The sequence below is a fragment of the Scleropages formosus genome, chromosome 25 (assembly GCF_900964775.1).
Source record: "Scleropages formosus chromosome 25, fSclFor1.1, whole genome shotgun sequence".
In the NCBI taxonomy this organism is placed as follows: Eukaryota; Metazoa; Chordata; class Actinopteri; order Osteoglossiformes; family Osteoglossidae; genus Scleropages; species Scleropages formosus.
In genome coordinates, this window is record NC_041830.1 from 13,309,761 (window position 1) to 13,328,792 (window position 19,032).

A 19,032-nucleotide genomic window follows, 5' to 3' on the forward strand; every position below is an offset into this window, starting at 1 on the left:
AAGTAGTGCACCTTTAAATGAGGAGATGGAAAGAATCGATCAACAGTGCAGATTACTTGACCTGAAAACCACCTACAGACATTACCAAGGAACTGCTTTCGGTCTGCCTGAGGATGGACAGACCATCCCCGCCCCCCGCTCCCCCCCAAGACTGGGAGGGCAAAGAGCCGCACTGTCCTGGCAACGAGGAGACAGCTTTCCCCCTCAACGCCCCTATTGGATTTAGAGGACAGATGACAAAAGACAAAATAAGCCAGCCATTCGCCTCTCCGGGGAGGGAGCCGAGCTTTCCGAAGCACATCGACGCTGCCTGCTTCCAGAGCTGTGAATCAGAATAAGATCACACAGCGGCAATTCTGCACACTGACATGGTGTTGGAATAAAACTCATCCCACGGCTGCAAAACCCCGAGGTTTCAACGCATATGATCAAATCATAAAGGAGTAATACGGGACAAGTACAGTTACAGCAGTGAAAGTCATAGTTAACACTTTTCCATAACACCCACACACACACACACATATATATATTTTTATGCCTTCTCTGTCTATTGCCCAGGGCTTCTGGTGTGAAAATATAAAGTTAGAGGCACAATGCACATGAAAGCAATGAGACAGGCAAGACTGCAGCTTGAACAAGTTACAGGAGACACTGGCAACCTGGGCGTGTCTCCACACACTGGGGACCATTCGTTTGTTTGTTTATTCATTTATTTGTCATTTATTCTAGGTTTTGCACACAAAACAAGACAGACCAAGGCAGCCAAACCCATTATAATGGAATAAAGATTAAGGTGGGTCTCTACTGGGCTGCGCAAAAATCCCATGGAAACAGTGACACGCAACTGTTTCCGACAATTGATAAAAACAAAAAAAAAAAAAAAAAGAAACAGTTAAAACTCCCGTTTTTGGAGTAAAAATAGGTTTTTATTTAGCACCGGCGCCTTTTCATATCATAGTAAATTATTATGACAAAAAAGGTCTAGAACTTGAGCTTTACGGAAGTGTACTGTGCTGCAATTGATTCATGACTAATCAAATTCCAAAAATGCAAAATATTAAATTAAAAGCAAATTTTAAAAAAAACTTAAGTGCCATTTTGTTCATACAATTAAAGGCAAAAGTACCTTTCCACGAAGCTGTCATTTTACACAGACCCTATTTTTTCAATGTAATGAATTCCAGCAGCCAAGTCACCGCAGCAGGTTTACTACTACTAGTCGTAATGAAAATTCCGATCATCAATTAATACAAATACAAATCGATGGGCTCTTACCGCTCTGCTCCCCCAGAAACACGAGTTTGAATTTCCTTAAAGGGTTCCCGAAGTCGCTACCCACAGACATGTTCGGGGATGTCTTGTTTTTGTTGTCTTTTTTCCTGCGTCTCCTTCCCGGTTCAGGTGCGTTTGCGGCGGATGCGAGATGCGGGATGCGCGAGCCTGCGCGTCTGTCAGCGGCGGGGGAGGCTGCGCAATTGCGCACGCGCGGCCTCTTCTCTCTCCTCCCTCGCTCGCTCGCTCGCCCTCCCTCTCTCTCCAGCCTCGCGCGCCCACCGCCGCGGATGACGTCACCGGCACGGCCGCCCGGCGCGAGGCGCTCAACCGAAGGCGGACGGGGCAAATTTAGAAAACGGCAAATTTTCGCCTCACCTTACCCCTTTTGTACGAACAAGTGAAAGGACACTTTCTGAACAAGAAATGTCCCGTTTCACTCACATTTTATATCACATGTCAGTCCGCAGTACAGGAGAAATTCACCCGGGTTTGTCATTTCGTTCGGTTATAACAGACCGTAACGGTCACCCTAAGTTTTCACTTTCTGGTTCTCACTCCCAATTCATACAGGACGGATAACATTCATCAGCAACATGGGGTTAGGGTTTCTTCTCCTTCAGGCTCCTGTTAATTGTTTCCAGTTGTTTGCCAAATGGCAATTTCCACACCTGGAAACGACAGCAGACATGTTGTCCTCCAAGGTTTGGACCAAACCATGAGCCATGGAGCGACTTACGCTCGTGCGACAGGCCCAAGGTTCAGCTCACACACCCTGCTGGACTTGCACAGTATCATCTATCTCAGACTGGGACCACTTGCGCCTCCAGCAAGAGGCTCCCCGTCACAAGGGGTACACAGGAACAACTTCCAGCATAGCGCTTAGAAGCGTTGTCTCGCCATTGAACGACCCGGGTTTGAATCCAGCAAAAAAAAAAAAAAAAATGGCCCAACTGTATAAATCAAACAGAGCACAAATCTAACACTGCAAGTTGCTCTGGAGGAAAGATGAGCAGCGGTGAGCAGCCTGGGTACGGGAAGAGCGCTTTTCGCAGGCTGGGTGACTCGGGAGGCCGAGCCAGATGTAAATATGTCCAGACAGATACATTTTTCACAACAATTATTAACTCAGTTCTCTTTTAATCCTTCTATACATGTCAACCGCAGTGAGGTACAAATCTGACAACATAACGTTGGGTATATACAGTCGAAACACTAAAGGCTGTAAAAAAAAAAAAAAAAAAATATAACGTACGCTACATTTCGGTGAAAGAACACTATGCCCGCTACAGCTGGCTTGTGTGTGTTTAAGGTTTAACTAGCTGTGTGTCAGTCATGCTGATTGAAAGCAACAGCAAGCCTCAAACTTAGGCTAACTAGTTTGTTAGAAAACTGCTTTAATTAAAAAAAAAAAAAAAAATTTAAAAAAATTCTTACCACGAGGAATGGTGTGAGGCAAAAGCAGGGAAATAAAACGTTTATGTAAACACCAGATAATGCCCCAAATGTCAGAGGTCACCGGCAGTTTAAATGAGCTAATATCGTAACATAGATAAAGCCTATTTTTCAGCTGCGATTTTCAGCCTCTGGACCCAGTGAGCCAACAAGGCTGGGGAGCTTCTCCACAAGGCACCGGTTTTTGGCATACAGGAGTCTGTCATGGCGGGGGTCCATGCAAAGCAGGTGTTGTCTTTTCCTTCCTTGAAGGAGAACGGGCGCTGGGAGAAGCATGGAGGCATGGCAGGTGGTCCTCACCACTAGCCACAAACGCACAGAATAAAGCTGAGGTCAGTGTATCCGCCGTATAAGAGCACCGCAGGTCGCAGCCCGCACCTCTAACCGTCACACAGGCCCTTCCTGCTTCTCAGTCAGGCTGTAGTCTCTGGTGCGTTGCACTTTCCAGGCTACAATGGTCAGCAGGAAAACCCCCATGACTTTGAAGCCCACCTGGAGGCCCAGGTACCTGCAAGAGAAGGGGGAGGAACGAATGCGCTCGTCACCGGATTCTGGAAACTCTTTCACAGTACAGGAACTTGTGCCACTTGCTGCATTGCCCTACCTGTTTCTAAGCAGGTTGTTGTCATAGTAACCACAGGAGCCAAGCTTGTTGCCACAGGTCTTCTTCCACCATATGCAGGTGGAGTCAATAACCATCCCAAAGATTGCAGGGGCAGGCAACCACGCTAGGTATGAGGGGAAAACGTTTAATTGCATGCCTTAATATACTGTATATTTGAGAAAATTCTTTAATCCAAAGGAATTTACATTTTAGCTGTTCATTGTATTAAAAAACCTGAGATGTTTTTGGTATGAGTAGCTTTGCTCCGAGTTGGCACAATGGTGGGAAAATGTGAGACAGTATTTACTGAAAGATTCTTCATTAGTCACCTCATTCCCTGCTGAAATGGACTGTCACTGGATGGCGCTGTAACACTAAACACATTTCTAACACTAAACATTTCTATGCTTGCAGGGAAGAGCTACAGTTACCTAATATTTTTCAACAGTGTTTTAATATGAACTTTCTCTCTTAGATTTGAGTTAATGTTTGATTACTCTGAACAGTACAGCTCAATTACAAAATATACTATGTAGCTATAAAAGTCCTTTTAATGTTTTTTTACTTACCAAGCACTCTCATGATCAAGAACTGAACTCCTATTGTGAAAGACTTCTCATCTTGGGGTATAGTCCTATATTTGAAAATAGGAGTTTTCCAGGTTACAAAAAAAATACTGCAGAAAAACTGGATGCTGGGAAATACTATAACACATAAGAGTTAATGAGCAGCAAATCAGAGCTGAGTTAGAAAATAAGAACCATTACAAAAAACTATGCGTTAGAAGATAGCAGGAAATAATGTTATGAAAACAGCGGGGAAAAGGAAATTGGGGAACTGTAAGCAGTACTGAAATATTGTAAGGAAGTTGAAGGTATACAGTAATAGTACATAGTCTTAAAACGAGTCAAAATGAACATCAGATGGCAAGCACTGAAGAAATAAGCAGCAATGCATCAGACCACAACAAACAGTAACACAGTTAATGTGCTGTAAAACAAGGGAAATTTGAGGAACAGAAACCTATTATGTCTTACAGGGGAAGGAAGGAGCAACTGGCACCTTACCGTAGTACCATCATGTAGATGGGATTGTGGGAAAAGCTAGCGATGAACCCAGCCAGGGAGATGAGAAATATGACCGGCAGGAGATAGTAAGGGCAACTGTTGGCACAGGAGCCGGGCCTGGCGCTGCCTGGTACGGCCCCCTCCTGAATGCAACTGCAGCTGTTGTACGCCTGTGCAGGGAAGACAGGGGCTGTGTAGAAACCTGTCATCAAGGCTTATCAGACCTACTGTAGGTACTTGACTGTAGAGTTACATGTTTCACACTTATAATGGGGTTTATACACACCCATCGGTGTATCGGGCAGGGTGTTACTAGTATGTAGCAGCCATGTCTATGGAGACTCTTTGCTTTGTTAAGTCCTTCTACCAGACAGTGAGATAACAGGCATGCTGTGCTTGATTTGACCACTTAATTGGATCCAGCAGAGTCTAATTACTCTCTCCATCTTTCCTCCTGAAAGCTACAAAGCTGTTATGTGGCAATTTAAAAAAAAAAAAAAAAACTGGTTCTAGAAAGTGGATTTCCAAACATTTAAACACTTTAAAGAAGATAGTGGGACTTTGTGTTTTGCCTTGATGGTTTAGCTAATTAAAGACTGATTATGGAAGGTAATTGATTGTTAACTGAACTCCACAAATCAATTGGCTTTGTTAAAAAAGGGTTTGTAATTTATTCATAATCTACCCAAGGTATTGCTTTGCTCTTCTGAATTCCTCTTTTGCTGATGGAGGTTTTAGCTGGTTAATAAAAGTTTGAGTTTTTTTTTTTTCTCACTATCACTGCAGCCTTTGCTGATATATCCAAAGACCCCGTGAACAGTCAAGGACCCTTGTTGTGGCTGCTTGTTGAGCGTGGGCTGCAGTAGGCCCTTACCTGGACCCTGTGGGGATTCTGATGATCGAAGGAAACAACACTGCAGCCTGCATGGCAAGGAGAGATGTATTCTGTGTTGTCCGAGCCGCACACCGGGTTGAAAGCATTCTTGGGACAGGAGCAGTTGGCGAGGCATGACGGGGGAGGTCTGTACAGAGGAGGCCAAGAATGTTACATTTCAGCTTTTACCATCATACCAGCATGCCTTGGGCAAAGTCTTTGTTTCCATTCTGCAAAAGCATGGTAGGGTGGGGGGATGGAGGAGTTTTTGGTTTTCATAAGAGGAAAACTCAGAACTGTGCTGCTTTACATTCTAGAGGACATCATCAACGGTTCATATGATTCTCAAGAAATGTTGCTGTGCCAGCATTTTGACACTGTTACAAACAGCTTCAGAGCAATGTAGTTCCATATAATGCATGGAAACAATTCTGTGTAAGGCAGAAGTTTAACTGGAGAGGCCCTGCTCTTTCACGGGTTTAACTCATTGTCTAAGAGTGCTATGAATTGTACCTCGGCAGGACAGCACAGAGAAGCTATATATGTGTTCAGGCTATTCACGTGTGTCTCTGCAGCAACGCAAGTGAGATGTGCGGTCCGCTTTCAAAGGCACCCACAATTTGTCGACTGTTCCTAACCAATTAAAGCCTCGTATATTGCTTCCTTTGTTTATCTTATGCAATGATGACTCCGAGATCTTTGGCTCGATCAGTGCGCAGCATGTGCTCTTGCAGAGCTGGTTGACCTCATCCTTTAATCTGGCAGTTCTTGCAGAGGCATGCAGCTCCCTCAAGGTAAACCTGGCAGCTCATGCTTTGCTGCCATTGAAATATAACTTTGAAAATAAAGGCATAATGCTGGTAACTTTTTTTTTTCTTTTTTTTCCCCCTCCCTTTCCCTTCTGCAAACGCTGGGATACTTCTTAGTTTACAATGGCGTAGGTGAATGCTGAGCCACGCCACCCAGAAGACCAAGCACGTAGCAGCATAATACAAGCACCATACACTTAAAATAGATTGCATGGAATTCTACCAGTGCTTTCAAACAGATCATGTAGTCTTTTGCATTTTCATCGGTAGTGTCGTTGGACTTCAGACATGTGTATTGTTAAGACCCAATTTTGCTGCGCCATCGTCCCTGGTAATTACATGAGTCGGCACGGTCTTTGAGTTTCAAACGGTGAACTCTGACTCAGAAAAGAAAACACTGAAAAAGTTTGACATTTTTTGGGGAATTGGGGAAGGGGACCACTTTCCAATTACAGTCAGTCAGGCAGAAAAAAATGCTTCTCTCACTCTGAGCAGCAGAAGGTGCCGATGCTGTTTCCATACCTAATGCCTCCCAATCAGTTTCATGACTCCAGGGATGTCACTAGTTCCTATCACTTTCTTATATTTTTTCTAAATTAATAGAAGTTCTGTTTATTGTTTTCACAGCTCAGAGCTTTCGCTAGCCGCAAAACATCCATCTGTAAGAGGCAGCAGGTGGTATAGTGGTTAGAGCTGTTCTTGCAATAAGCGGGTGAAGGTCTGAGTATGCACTCCTGCTGTGGAACCCCTGTGCAATATACTTATCCTGAATTACTACAGCAGAAACTACCGTTGAGTATTAATGAGTAAATAATTGTAAGTAGCTTAATATAAAATGCTAAAATTGTACATCACTTTGGAGAAAGGTTAAATGGGACTTAATCCATCCTTGTTTAATCAGGGCTAGATCATATAATCAACTAAACTACTTGCATATTAATACTAGCTACTGTATATTCAAGGTAATACTATTATTTAAGGCTACTAACAAACCATTATAGTTCGTTATTTGTCCCAATACCAAAATTAAATTAGGTAATTTGTCTCTTCAAAGATCTGAACATGGAACATTCTTTTTGCTTCTATGTTATTTATGGCCTATTTATTGTAGTTTATGTGCTAAAAATAATAGATGGGAGGTAAAGGAGATTTTAAGATGGTTGGAATCAGATGACCAACCTTCTGACATGCCAGTCCACTTGTCCTCTGTAACCAACATTGACCCCAGCAACATTTTGGGTGGAGCAGCCCATGAAGAACAGTGGGAGGCACAGCAAGATGGAGACGAAGAGGACCGCAATGGAGAACCTTGGGATGGCCTTCATGGAGAGTCCAGCACGCTTCATGATTACCCCACCCAGCAGCATCCCTATGGCAGCTGCTGGCAGATTGATGGCCCCTGCAGTGGAGTAACACAGGAGAGTCCTTGAACACAGAGAACTACAAGGGTGCAGGAGGAAGTTGAGCCTTGGGACTTTTTCATCTTCCACTTTACAATGGGCACATAAGTCAGTGGAATGAGCTAAAGTACACTCAAAAGAAGTAACATTACCATTGGATCTACTAAGGCAGCATATTACAAGGCAGCTAGGGGGCTACCCAGCCAGTGTACCCATGCTCACCAATGAGCAGGTTGCTGTATGCAGCTGAGGTGCTGTACTGGAACTCCAGGAACTTGTTGAGGAAGGTGGCCAGGCCAGCGATGACAGAGGAGAAGCAGCACTGGGATAGCACCAGCAGCAGGAAGAAGGGACTGAGGAGCAGTCGTACGAAGAGTCGGGGAAACACTGGGAAGAAGCCAGTACATTCGTGGTGAGATGCAGGTCTTCCAGTTTGGACTAGCTGACTGAAACACTATGGTCAAGGTTTGCGAAACAGACCAAATTGACCTCTACAGATCTCAGCATGAAATGTAATGGTACAAATGGAAGTCTCTTAAATTCATCTGTCTGAGTCATGACCAAACAAATAAAAGAACAAGGACATCTGATTGCCTCTAGCCTAACATCACTATCAACTCACTCTTCAGGAAGTCGACCAATGAGACCTCTGACCTCTGCAAGTCCTCTTTCAGGTTGTCTGTTTCAGCTCCAATTACCTGAGAAATATCAACAAAATCATGTATAAGAACTTAAATGTTTCAAAACATTTTTGACATTTCTTTAAATTGATTTTTTTTTTCCTTTTACTATTTGTTATCCAGGCTGTGTTCTTATACTGAAGTTCTTAGAAAGATTAAATGGTCCCAGCTTATCTGGGATTTTGTTTATTCAGACCATTTTTACTGACATGGCTGGTTGTGGCAGGCCTACTCTTAGATACCCTGGGCGTTGACTGATATTCTGATTAGTTGGCAAGAGAAGACCGAAGTGAACTATGAACTTAAACATTACGGTTTTTTAACAAGCACTACTTGGAAGTTTCACTTGGACAAAGGATGGATGATTCTATTCAAACATTTTGCAACTTTACAAGTATCTTGTGGACTGCCCCCTTACATGAGATGTTACATCATAATATTCTGGAAGAAGTATAGCCTAATGACTAGTTGTCAGTCAACAGAGATCATAGCATGACATTTGCATTTTAAGACCTCAGTACATCATCCTGAAGTTTTTTTTTTTTTTTTTAAATGAAAACTTGTTTGGGGACCTGCTCTAAGGCAACGAAGGATCGAGGTGATATTGTGCTACCTACCTTTTCCGGAACCCCCTTCTGCATATGTCGGGGGAAAAAGAAGTAAGGGAGGGAAGTAAGTGCAAGGCATGCTGAGGAGATGAGGAGACCCATCCACCAAGCACCCACCCAGCGTGGGTCCTTGGGGGTCAGCTCCAGGACTGGGAAGGGAAAGAACTTACTTAATATAGTGAACCATGGGGACACTGCAGTACACCACAAATGGCATCAGACAGCCATTCTTCTGTGTGATCCTTCCATAACTTATGAGAGTATATCTTTTCAAAGGCAATTTAAGACTTTTTTACAGTTGGTTGTTGTTAGATGAACTGTATGACTTTAGCAGTTGATAGTTTAATAGCAGCAACAAGCATTCTGGGAAAAGCCAAATCATATCACTTCTAAATTAAACACAGGCAGAGTTTTGTAAGGCAGACATTGTGTTTTCAAAGTTCACTGCCCTATGCCCTACTATAGGGCAGATTTTCTTCTTGCAGATAAAGATATGTTTGTTCCCTTGAAGTTACACAATTTTTGAATGTGTGAAATTCCATTCCAGGGACACGTTTCCATAAAAAAAAAAAAAACTTACCTTGTTGGGTTTTGTCCACATCTACGTATATCCGCAGCATCACAGAGCCCAGTAGGTACCCAAAGGCTGGGCCAAACACAGACACTGCAAAGAGAATTGCTGGGGAAGAGAAAAAAAAAATTAAGAAAAGTGCCTCATTAGGGAGAACTTGTGACCACTCTGCAGCAAGGTCCCTTACCAATGTAGAGGGGGGAGTTTCCAGGTTCAGCAAAGTCATCCACATAAGAGATGCCAAAAGGCTGGATAGGCACAGAACCCACACCAAACAGCAGCTGCGCACAGGCCATCAGCAGCCACAAGCCACTGGGATCTGAGAGCCGATGGGAAGACTCCTGCCTGCACCGCTCCAGGCCAGAGGAGTTAGCCGTCAAATCACACATGTCCATTCTGCCTGTTGCACAAAACACAAGGTAGTAGACATCAAAGGGAAGAAACACAGGTAGCATGTAGGTAGTTAGTTCAACATGAAGGAGGAGCCCTGTAGTACCATGAAGTAGTGTACTTAACTAGATTTCTCCAAAAAAGGTCTGTAAATGGGTAAAAACTGAAAGCTGTTTGTGACGAAGGCCATGATTAAGCAATGAAATGGCCATAATTTGATAGGAAACACAACTGAACAGTTATGAGGTTGATTCAAACATCAATTGCACATTCATGCTTCTAACCCCAATGGCACAAGACTTCTGATACCTTTATACTCGTCTCATTTCCGAGGCTATAACGTGACATAACACGAGACACTGAGGAATCTTGGCTTTTAGGAGGCTTATCTTGGCCTTGCAAAACTGGGGGAGCATACGCTTGGGGGAGCAGCAAGACAAACATTTAATTTCTGCAGACAGTGTGAGTGACCTTTAAATGGCATCCCAGCTGAAGACGCAGACTGAAAACAAAACGCTTGTTTCTGAGACTGCCTAATCCCCTTGGCTCCCCGCAGCTTTGAGGAGTTTGATGTTTCCATCTGATTTATGTGCCGGTGTCGAGTAAGAAAATACACAGTGGCTCTCCAAAGCTCTCCCACTGCCAGCAGCACAGCTTCTGCAACCTGATGCTCTAAAACTTGCAGAGCGGACGAAAGAGTCCATTGTGCTCTTGCACACTTTCTTATATCCGTAAGGCTTTTATTTTGGAAATAAAACATCTTGGGCAGCAGGTAGCTACAGTGATGGGTGTTAAATCAAACTCAAGGAGAGGTTCTGCTGTTGAACAATTCAATAGTATAGTTAAGCTGAATTTATCTGCTATCTAGCTGTATAAATGATCACCTACAAAAGCTAAATTGCTACCATTTTAGTGATGCAGGGAATGCCAAGGTACGGATGGCCTCGTCATCTAACCCCAAGTGCACAGCACTGTTATGGTGCTTACTATTAAATCCGGAGTACGAGTAGGGCTGGGACAGGAAGTGGGGCAAAGCCATGAGGACGGCACTGAGGGACATGAGCAGACCGCCAATTCCAATGAGCCGCGGCCGGTGGATCCGGCTCCCGAAGTAGCTGACGAACACTATCAGAGCTGTGTTCCCCACCTGGAAGAGAGGCAGAGCTTCTCAGGGATTTAGATAGTGAGAGGGAGTAGCAGGGAGCCAAGGGAAGACCGTCACCCACACCCCTGCCATCACTGTTATCTATTTTTCATATTCATGCCCCAGTTTTCAAGATTGCAGAGACATAAATCATATGCATCGAAAACATATACATCATATCCCATGGACTTAGTGTTACATTTTGGACGGAAAACACATCTTAACACGAGTGCCGGCCATAAAGATGGTGGCAGTTTGCACAATTATTCATCAAGGTGTTGATGGGCATTAAAGTCCAGAATTGGATTTAATGAACTCCAGAGCCTCTAGCTTTGCTTCCTACTTCCACTCACTATCCCACTGCAGCGTCATGCCAGGGGGCATTTCACCCGAGGGCACCTTACCTCATGAAGGGATGAGATGACACCGGAGGAGAAGCTACTGAGGCCAAAGCGTCTCTCGATGGTGGTGAGGCTGCTCTTCAGGTAGGCGCTGTAGAGCAGCTGAGTCAGCTGCAGCAGGCCGTGGCACAGGACGAAGACCTGCAGAAGAGGGGAAAGGCAGAGCAAGCTCGTGGGTTTCGTTGCACCATCAAAATGAGGGGCCACAGTGACGGGGAACCTCGTAGAAAACAATGCAACTGCAGACGTCTGCTCTGAAAGGTCTTCTAACTAACCTGATCACTGCTATGACTGATTAATATTGTCTGTTAAAAAGAACACATTTATTTCTCAATACTTTATTGCTGCAACAACCTTATGATCTTCAGCACTGTCGCATTTGTCATTTATTTTCATTTTTAGTGTTGGGATGTTTGCATGACAAAAATCTACTACGTTACTACAACGGCGGTACTGTACAATGCACATCATGTGGTATTTACTCAAACTGACAGCCAGTATAATGTGTTCTGATCCACCCCAAGGGTAAACAAAAGTAACGGAATAACTTCCCACGTCAAGAAGACATTATTTATGGCTCACTGTGTTAGATCATTCCTGAAGAGTTCCAAAGTGCCCTGAGTGCACCGGGGTAATTTATCGGGAAAGGTCACAGTTCATTCCTGTAAAATGTTCACTGAGGAGTCAAAGCTGTCTTGGTTTCATTTTGCAGAGAAAACATGCAAATTTACACACTTAGTGATGATATTCCGAAACAACCAGGCTATAGGTAACATGGATAGAGATTGCAACCACGTACAATACAGGGGAAGGAGAGCAGAACATCTGAGCCCTATTAATTTTATAGGAATGGAACCATCCCTGTGATAACATTGGGAACACTGCATTCTAACTTTACATTTATTCACTTAGCAGACACGTTTCTCCAAAGTGACTTAGAATGCATAATACATAGTGTTACTAGCCCACACGCCTTATTCACCAAGGTGACTTACGCTGCTGGATACAATACTTACAAGGGGTTACTCATCCATGTATCAGTGAAACACACGCTTTCTGTGTCACTCACACACTATGGGGGAACCTGAACAGCATGTCTTCGGACTGTGGGAGGAAACCAGAGCACCCGGAGAAAACCCATGCAGACACGGGGAGAACATGCAAACTCCACACAGACTGAGAGGGGATCAAACCCATGTTCTCTCATACCACCCAGGCACTATGGGACAGCAGCACTACTCGCTGTGCCACCATGAGGCCCCTTTTTAATTTTATACATTTTCTGTCACCCCACGTATTTGCTTCCTTCACACCTGAGTTCCGCAACCTGCACCTTGTAGCGTATCCGGTTTCCAGCTGAATTGGCTCACTGCGAATGCATCAGATCGCAAAGGCAGAGGATTCGCCCCAAGTTCATGGTTCGTGGGATGGAGGGGTTTTCGCTGTACGTGTTGGCGACTTACAGAAGCGGATCAGATCAAACAACCAACTGCGTGCGGCCAAAGGCTGCAGGAAGTGCAGTGGTCAGAGCCGAACCGGATGTTGTACCCTTGATTGGGATACTTATAACTCAATTGCACTAGTACAGCTTACTTAACTCTACCAAAAAACTGACATTTAAAGTCCTTTGCATGAAAGTGTTTGCTATAATAAGCCGTGCTGTAGACCTTCAAACTGCAGTTGGTCGGGGAAAACGAACCAGTGTCTGGCCCAGGTGGGGGAATCGAACCTTCGGACTGTTTCGAAATCTGGGCTCGCAAACGGTTAACTGAAATCATCCCTTCTACTCTCAGTGGCCCACCACACACACAGAGGAGAATAAACCCTTCTTTTTTTTTTTTTGTTCTGGAATAAGCCATCTGGAATGCTTACTACAAACAAAATTAACATGTGCACTCTTGCTCCAGTTGTACCCCTCTGGGCACCGAAAGATAAATCGTCAGAAATCTTTCAGAAACTTCTTTTAAATCATGAGCAAATAGATTAAAATCTTTCAGAAGTTAAAACTTACGAGATACGGCATGATTATTTGTGAACGGAAGCTGCATTTTCCTATCTTTAAATTGAGAAACGTATATATAGGAGGGTGGTGCACAGCGAATATACTGTATATGCTGTCTGAAGCTCTGGAGATGGTGTGGAAGTAACTGCGCCGTCCGCTGCATGATATTCTAGACTTGGCAGAAACTGCGATGCGCTTGACCAACGGGTCTCTTACTCAGTGTGGTATCTTACCCATAATGAGTGGGCCTGTTCCCAAACAATCACACTCTCTCACAAACACACACTTAGATGGCAAGTTTGATGTTGCTGGGCCCTTCTGCGTACCCACATTTGCAGGTAATCCTCAACTTAGAGGTAGGAGCGCAGCGGCATTTAACCTGAGAAATGTGATCAATTACTGACAATTGCTCTTCAGGCCACAAGGGGGAGGGGTGGTTTGGATATATTTAGCGAGTGGAGGAAGAGAAAGTTGAGCAACCTGTAGAGAACTCATAGAGTTCATTGGAAGTCGCTTTGGAGAAAAGCGTCTGCAACTCTCTCGTGTGGCTTTCCCGCTACCGCCATCAAACCTCTACAGTTGATACAGAACGCTGCTGCCCGAGTTGTGTCTGACTTGCCAAAACGTTCTCATGCATCTCCTCTACTCCTTTCTGTGCACTGGCTTCCTAGAGCTGCCCGGGTCAAATTTAAGAGCCTGGTTATGGCCTACAAAAGCATCAATAGAACTGCTCCCAGCTATTTACAAGAATTTATCAACCCCTTCACCCATCTACTTCCGCTTGGTGGTCCCGCGCATGTAAAGTACGGAGGTTCTCTGTTCTGGCTCCGTTGTGGTGGAATGACTTCTCCCTTTCACTCAGAACTGCTGAATCTCTGTCCACATTTAAAAAGGGTCTGAAAACTCACCTCTTCTGGACTCACTTTCCCCATGATCTCTTAAGCTCATGTAAAGTGTAAATGTTCATGCACCATAACTTTATGATCATGTCCACATAAGACTTTACAGAGCTATTCCTCTATTGTACCTAAATGTTTGCGTACCTTTTCCAAAAAAAAAAATGTATAGGAAGGTGATCAGGAATTGTCCATTCTTAGTTTTATGCACCTACTCGTGCGATGAACATCGGTGCATAAAGCGGAAACAAAGAAACTAGGTTTTCTTAAGAATCACATCTGCAACTATGTCTCTCTTTCTCCCAATGTAACGCACAAATTCTATTTTCTCCGAGATGTACGTCACTGTGGAGAAAAGCATTTGCTAAACGAATAAATGTAAATGTAAAAAAACAAATGTAACATAAATGTAAACTTTTTAACACAATTTACACTACCCAGATTTATGACTTTTCCTGTCAACCTCATTGTTATTTTTGAGTCACAACATTTAATCATGACGTCTAATGACGACCGTTCCACCTGCTGCATGATAACATCGCCCGGCCGCGCCGCTGTATTATCGCCCGGGTCTCCGTCTTTGGGCGTCTTTCAATAACTGCGTTGTGTTTACGAAACTTTGGTCTTGCGATTCCCTTCAAGGTACTTTAACTTATAATAACTAGTAGGTGAAAAAGTGAGTGCTGTAGTTGGGATGAAAAAGTGGAAGAAAACAGATTTAAAAATGAAAGTGAAAGGAAAAGTGCAGCATGAAAATGTAGTACTATTCCATATTTGCATTAGTGATACTCTATATTAGCGTTACTTTAACATGAATGTGCAAAATTATTGAAAAATACATCAGAGCCCTATTATAGAATTTAACTTTCACACATGTTGATAGTTTATATACCCTTATGGTTTATACAATAGAGCATAAAGGGGATTGAGACCCCAGTAAAGCGTCCCTGAGCACAGCAGAAGGAGGCTCTCGTGCTGCGACCGCATGCAGCTGGGGTCACGGCTACCCACTCGGGACGTTTCCCTGCACGACGCTATGGGAAGTCACCTCACCTGGGGTTGCCCTGCGAACCATATCGAGGCAAACAAAGTGTGGGTCAGCTGAGACACAACACGGGCGCTGCTGAAGGAGCGCTGCGCCATAACACTGATTCCGATGCTCCTGAAAATCTGCAACGCCCCTCCTTTGCGTCGAACCCTTCCAAGAGCCATTGTGCCTGTGCGAGCTCACGCTGGGCAACAGAATGGAGGGAAGCTGGGTATGATGGCCATCCAGGGCCCAGACGCAGGGGTATTGTTCTCCAGGTCCAGGCAGCGCGGGGGACACCTGTGGGCTCCGTAGAGTCTCCTGTTCATCTTCCTCCCGAAAGCAGCTTCACAGGCACAGCGATAAATCTGTTCCCTGGACAACACTCAGTACTGGACTTCAAAGCACTTCCTGTCCAGGGATTGTGCTGCATCCACACAAACAAACAGACACACACACACAGACACACACACACTGGCTGAAACCCCTTGTCCCAACCTGGCAACACAGGGCGTAAAGCTGGAAGGGGAGGGGACACACCCAGGACAGGACGCCAGTCTGTCGCAAGGCACCCCAAGCAGGGCTCAAACCCCAGACCCACCGAAGAGCAGGACCCGGTCAAACCCGCTGCACCACGTGCCCCCCATTCTCACAAACAAACAGTTCTTGGTAAAAAAAACAAAAAAAAGACGGAAAAATATTGTATAAGACGGGCCCAAAAACATGCTGGTCCTCTACAAACCTCCATTGAGCTTGTGAGTGTTAACAGAGCAGGGCTGTGACCCCCCCTGGCCTCCTCCTCCCTTCTGTATGGCTTCTAACAACCCCTGATGTCACACTCTAGAAGTACACAGTCATGAAGTGGACCTTTTTTCCCCTCTGCTACACACATCCTGGTCCCCTTAGTGCAGCGGCATTTAACCTGAGAAATGTGATCAATTGCTCTTCAGGTCACAAGGGGGAGCGGTGGTTTGGATACATTATCTTTAGCCAGTGGAGCAGGAGAAAGTTGAGCAACCCGTAACCTGAAGATTCTTGGTTCCAGCCCCACTTCCCAGCCAGCTCTAGAACCTTTGAGCAAGGAAGCTGGTGAGCGTCAGCAAGTCAAAGTCCCAGTGCTCAACCAGACTGACTGGCGCCACTTCAGGGCAGCACAAAAGGTCATAACTGGGGTCAAACGCACCAGCAAGAGAGGTGGGAGCGAAGGGCGCTGACCGAGATCGACCCCCTGCTGACAGCAGCACCTGCTTACCCTGCAGCACAGTGCTAATAAACATCACGTTAACCACGCGGAATCCCCACCATCCCACGATTCCTGGGGCCACGCGAAAGCATGATCCCAGAAGTCGATGGACATGCTTGCTATGCAACTTCAGAGCTGTCATGCTGGTGGCATGGGAGCATGGTTATTATTTTGCATCTCACACTTCTTGTTAGCAATTCAGGTTAAAAACCTCGCTGAAGGACTCTACCGCGGAACCCTTGGTAGGACTCAAACCAGCAACCTTCAGGTTGCAAGCCCGGCTTCTTAACCACCGCGGCTCACCCGTAGAAGTCCGTGCAAACCGGCGGAAGATCTTTACTCCCACATCTTCCAACATCTGGTTGTATGAGACGTGGTTATGGCAGCCCGGGCATGGGGGGGGGGCATCCATGGAAACCGCAGCTCTAAATGACATATCTGTTCACGAGCAGCGCTACGCAGGGGGGCAGAGGCTGTCAAAGCCCAGCAAAACGGGTCCGCTGAGCAGCCGCGGTCAGGCTGTTAGCGCAAGCCTTCGGGGAAATATCAAACATATGTGTTCTGTGTCCATTTCAGTGCACGAAAAACAAAACAAAAAAAAACTGCTTGGGAGGCCAACTACGGAGGAGAATGGAAAATGCGCTTTCTTGGAAAGATCGGCAATGGAGGCAAATGTAAGAGGTAGTAAGCGGGGCGGCGACGGGAAGGGTAGGGGAGGTTGGGAAGGGAAGGGGAGCAGAGCTCAGCAAGACGGGACGTTTGCACTCGAACGTTGGCCTGTATTTCGTTTCCGTCGTCTCTCTGCGTCTCGGCAGCCGTTTCCTGCCGAGCGCCGGACAGGAGCGTTATTACTGTAAATAAACGATACTGTACAAAAACGGCGCGTCACACAGACGGCGGGGTGAGAAAGGGAAGCCGAAACGGCGAGGTGCTCCAGGGCTGCGATCTCCTCCCAGGGGGGCATCCATGACTTTGACTGAGCTCATCCTCAATATTAATGTCCTTCAGCTGACACGTCTGTGCAGGTTTACCGTGATTTACGCATAAATGCAGCAGGGTGGTCCGCGGCGCTACGGCAGGAGTGGGATTCGAATCTACAACCTTCAGACTCCAAGACTGTAGGCCTAACCAGGACTGTAGATGTCAGGAAACACAGTGAAACTGTCTGGCAGGGGTGAGAAGATGCGTGACTGCGGCAGATGTGAACATGGGGTCATCTGCTCTGGTAATAATAATAATCATCATCACCACATCATCAATAATGGATGTGAAACACTCCTTAGTGACACAGCACCTCCAGATCAGGTGAGCAAATTGAGTAATGAAGGTACAAAAGGGTGATGATTCACACAGCTGCTGGAGATGTGACGGCAGATTTCCACCTCTCACACACACACACACACACACACACACACACACGTCCCGAGCAACCGAAAAATGCCTCACAGAAGTGCGAAATGTACTCGAATCGCAAGGAAAAAAAAAAAAAAAAACCCGCGGAACGAACCTCGGCTCCACGTTCCAGGCGCGCGCGTCACACGCGTGGTACGGCGGGGCGCACGTGCGTCTCGCGCCGCCCGCGAGCGCTCCGCTGGCGCCGCTCGCGGCCGCTTTCACGTGGAGAAGCGAGTCTTTCTGTTCCCGTGGAAGCGGGTTCGAGGGCAGCGACCCCGCGGAGCGGGCGACGCAGCCGACTTATTGCTTTTCATAAATTCATCCACTTCCATTGACACGCATTGAATCGATATTCATTACGGACTCGGGTCCGTCCGAGCGCAGCGTGTGCGTTTCGGTGTAACTTCCTTCACGTGCCGATCATGGTCCGGCTCGCGCCTCTCCCGAAAGACACTCGTCCGTCGTCTCAACAGGGGCCAGCGCGGTACTAACAGGAACACTTTTTCATTTGGAAGAAATTAATTACACCTACCGATTCATGCACGTGACAGCCCACCTGTGACACACAGCCATCGCACCTGTACTTATACACTGACTACACTAAGGGTACCTTACAGTATACACTGTATGAATATTTATACACACAGACAGGATGGATACATGATGCTGTATAGAGAAAAGAGTGCAACACTGTATACAGATCTCATGCAAAAGGCCGTTTGTGCTGCTGTGTGTGTGAGAGAGAGATTAGTAACACACAGCAATGTAAAGTCAATGAAGCAAAAATGGTACCTTGATGTTACAGAAGAAGGAAGCAGCAGCAGTTGACTTGGGCTTCTGCACGTTCATTGTGGAGCAGTGCGAGGAACCGGAAGACGTGTGTAAGCCCCGTGCGTGAGTGTGTGTGTGTGTGGATCCTCCTCTCCTCTCCTCTCCTCTTCTCTTCTCTCGTCTCCCTCCAGGAGCCCCTTTTAAAGTCTCTCTTTCCTCCTGTGATGCAACAGGACTCTGCCCACAAACACACACTGTGAGGTGGGAAGTGTGTCCAGGAACCTGGAGTTACTACAAACATTCTCATGAGCTCCTTTCTTCCTTCCAGTTTTCTCTCGTTCTTCTAAACAACTAGTAAGTGATGCAAAGGACCGAGCGTTACAGTGAAAATACCTTACAGCCAGACAGCATTTTCATGCAGGG

At 45.7% G+C, this 19,032-nt stretch overlaps 2 protein-coding genes across 2 annotated transcripts in view; both read right to left on the minus strand.

Moving 5' to 3' along the window:
• Window positions 1-1,635, minus strand: part of LOC108921607 (ras-related protein Rab-6B-like) — a 49,935-nt gene extending 48,300 nt beyond the window's left edge. Inside the window, exon 1 of the mRNA XM_018731132.2 lies at window positions 1,276-1,635. Coding sequence (XP_018586648.1) covers window positions 1,276-1,345 — 70 coding nt within the window. The 5' untranslated portion in view covers window positions 1,346-1,635. The remainder of the gene's footprint in view (window positions 1-1,275) is intronic.
• A 757-nt stretch (window positions 1,636-2,392) lies between these two features.
• LOC108921606 (solute carrier organic anion transporter family member 2A1-like) lies at window positions 2,393-18,780 on the minus strand. Its single transcript, XM_018731131.2, has 14 exons — window positions 18,631-18,780; window positions 11,279-11,416; window positions 10,718-10,877; window positions 9,528-9,740; window positions 9,350-9,448; window positions 8,779-8,918; window positions 8,104-8,179; window positions 7,704-7,868; window positions 7,261-7,480; window positions 5,273-5,420; window positions 4,399-4,568; window positions 3,901-3,965; window positions 3,332-3,455; window positions 2,393-3,235 (listed from the first exon to the last, which is right to left on the minus strand). The coding sequence occupies exons 1-14, from the start codon at window positions 18,685-18,687 to the stop codon at window positions 3,115-3,117; spliced, it is 1,896 nt and encodes a 631-aa protein (XP_018586647.1). The 5' UTR covers window positions 18,688-18,780; the 3' UTR covers window positions 2,393-3,114.
• Window positions 18,781-19,032: the final 252 nt, after the last annotated feature.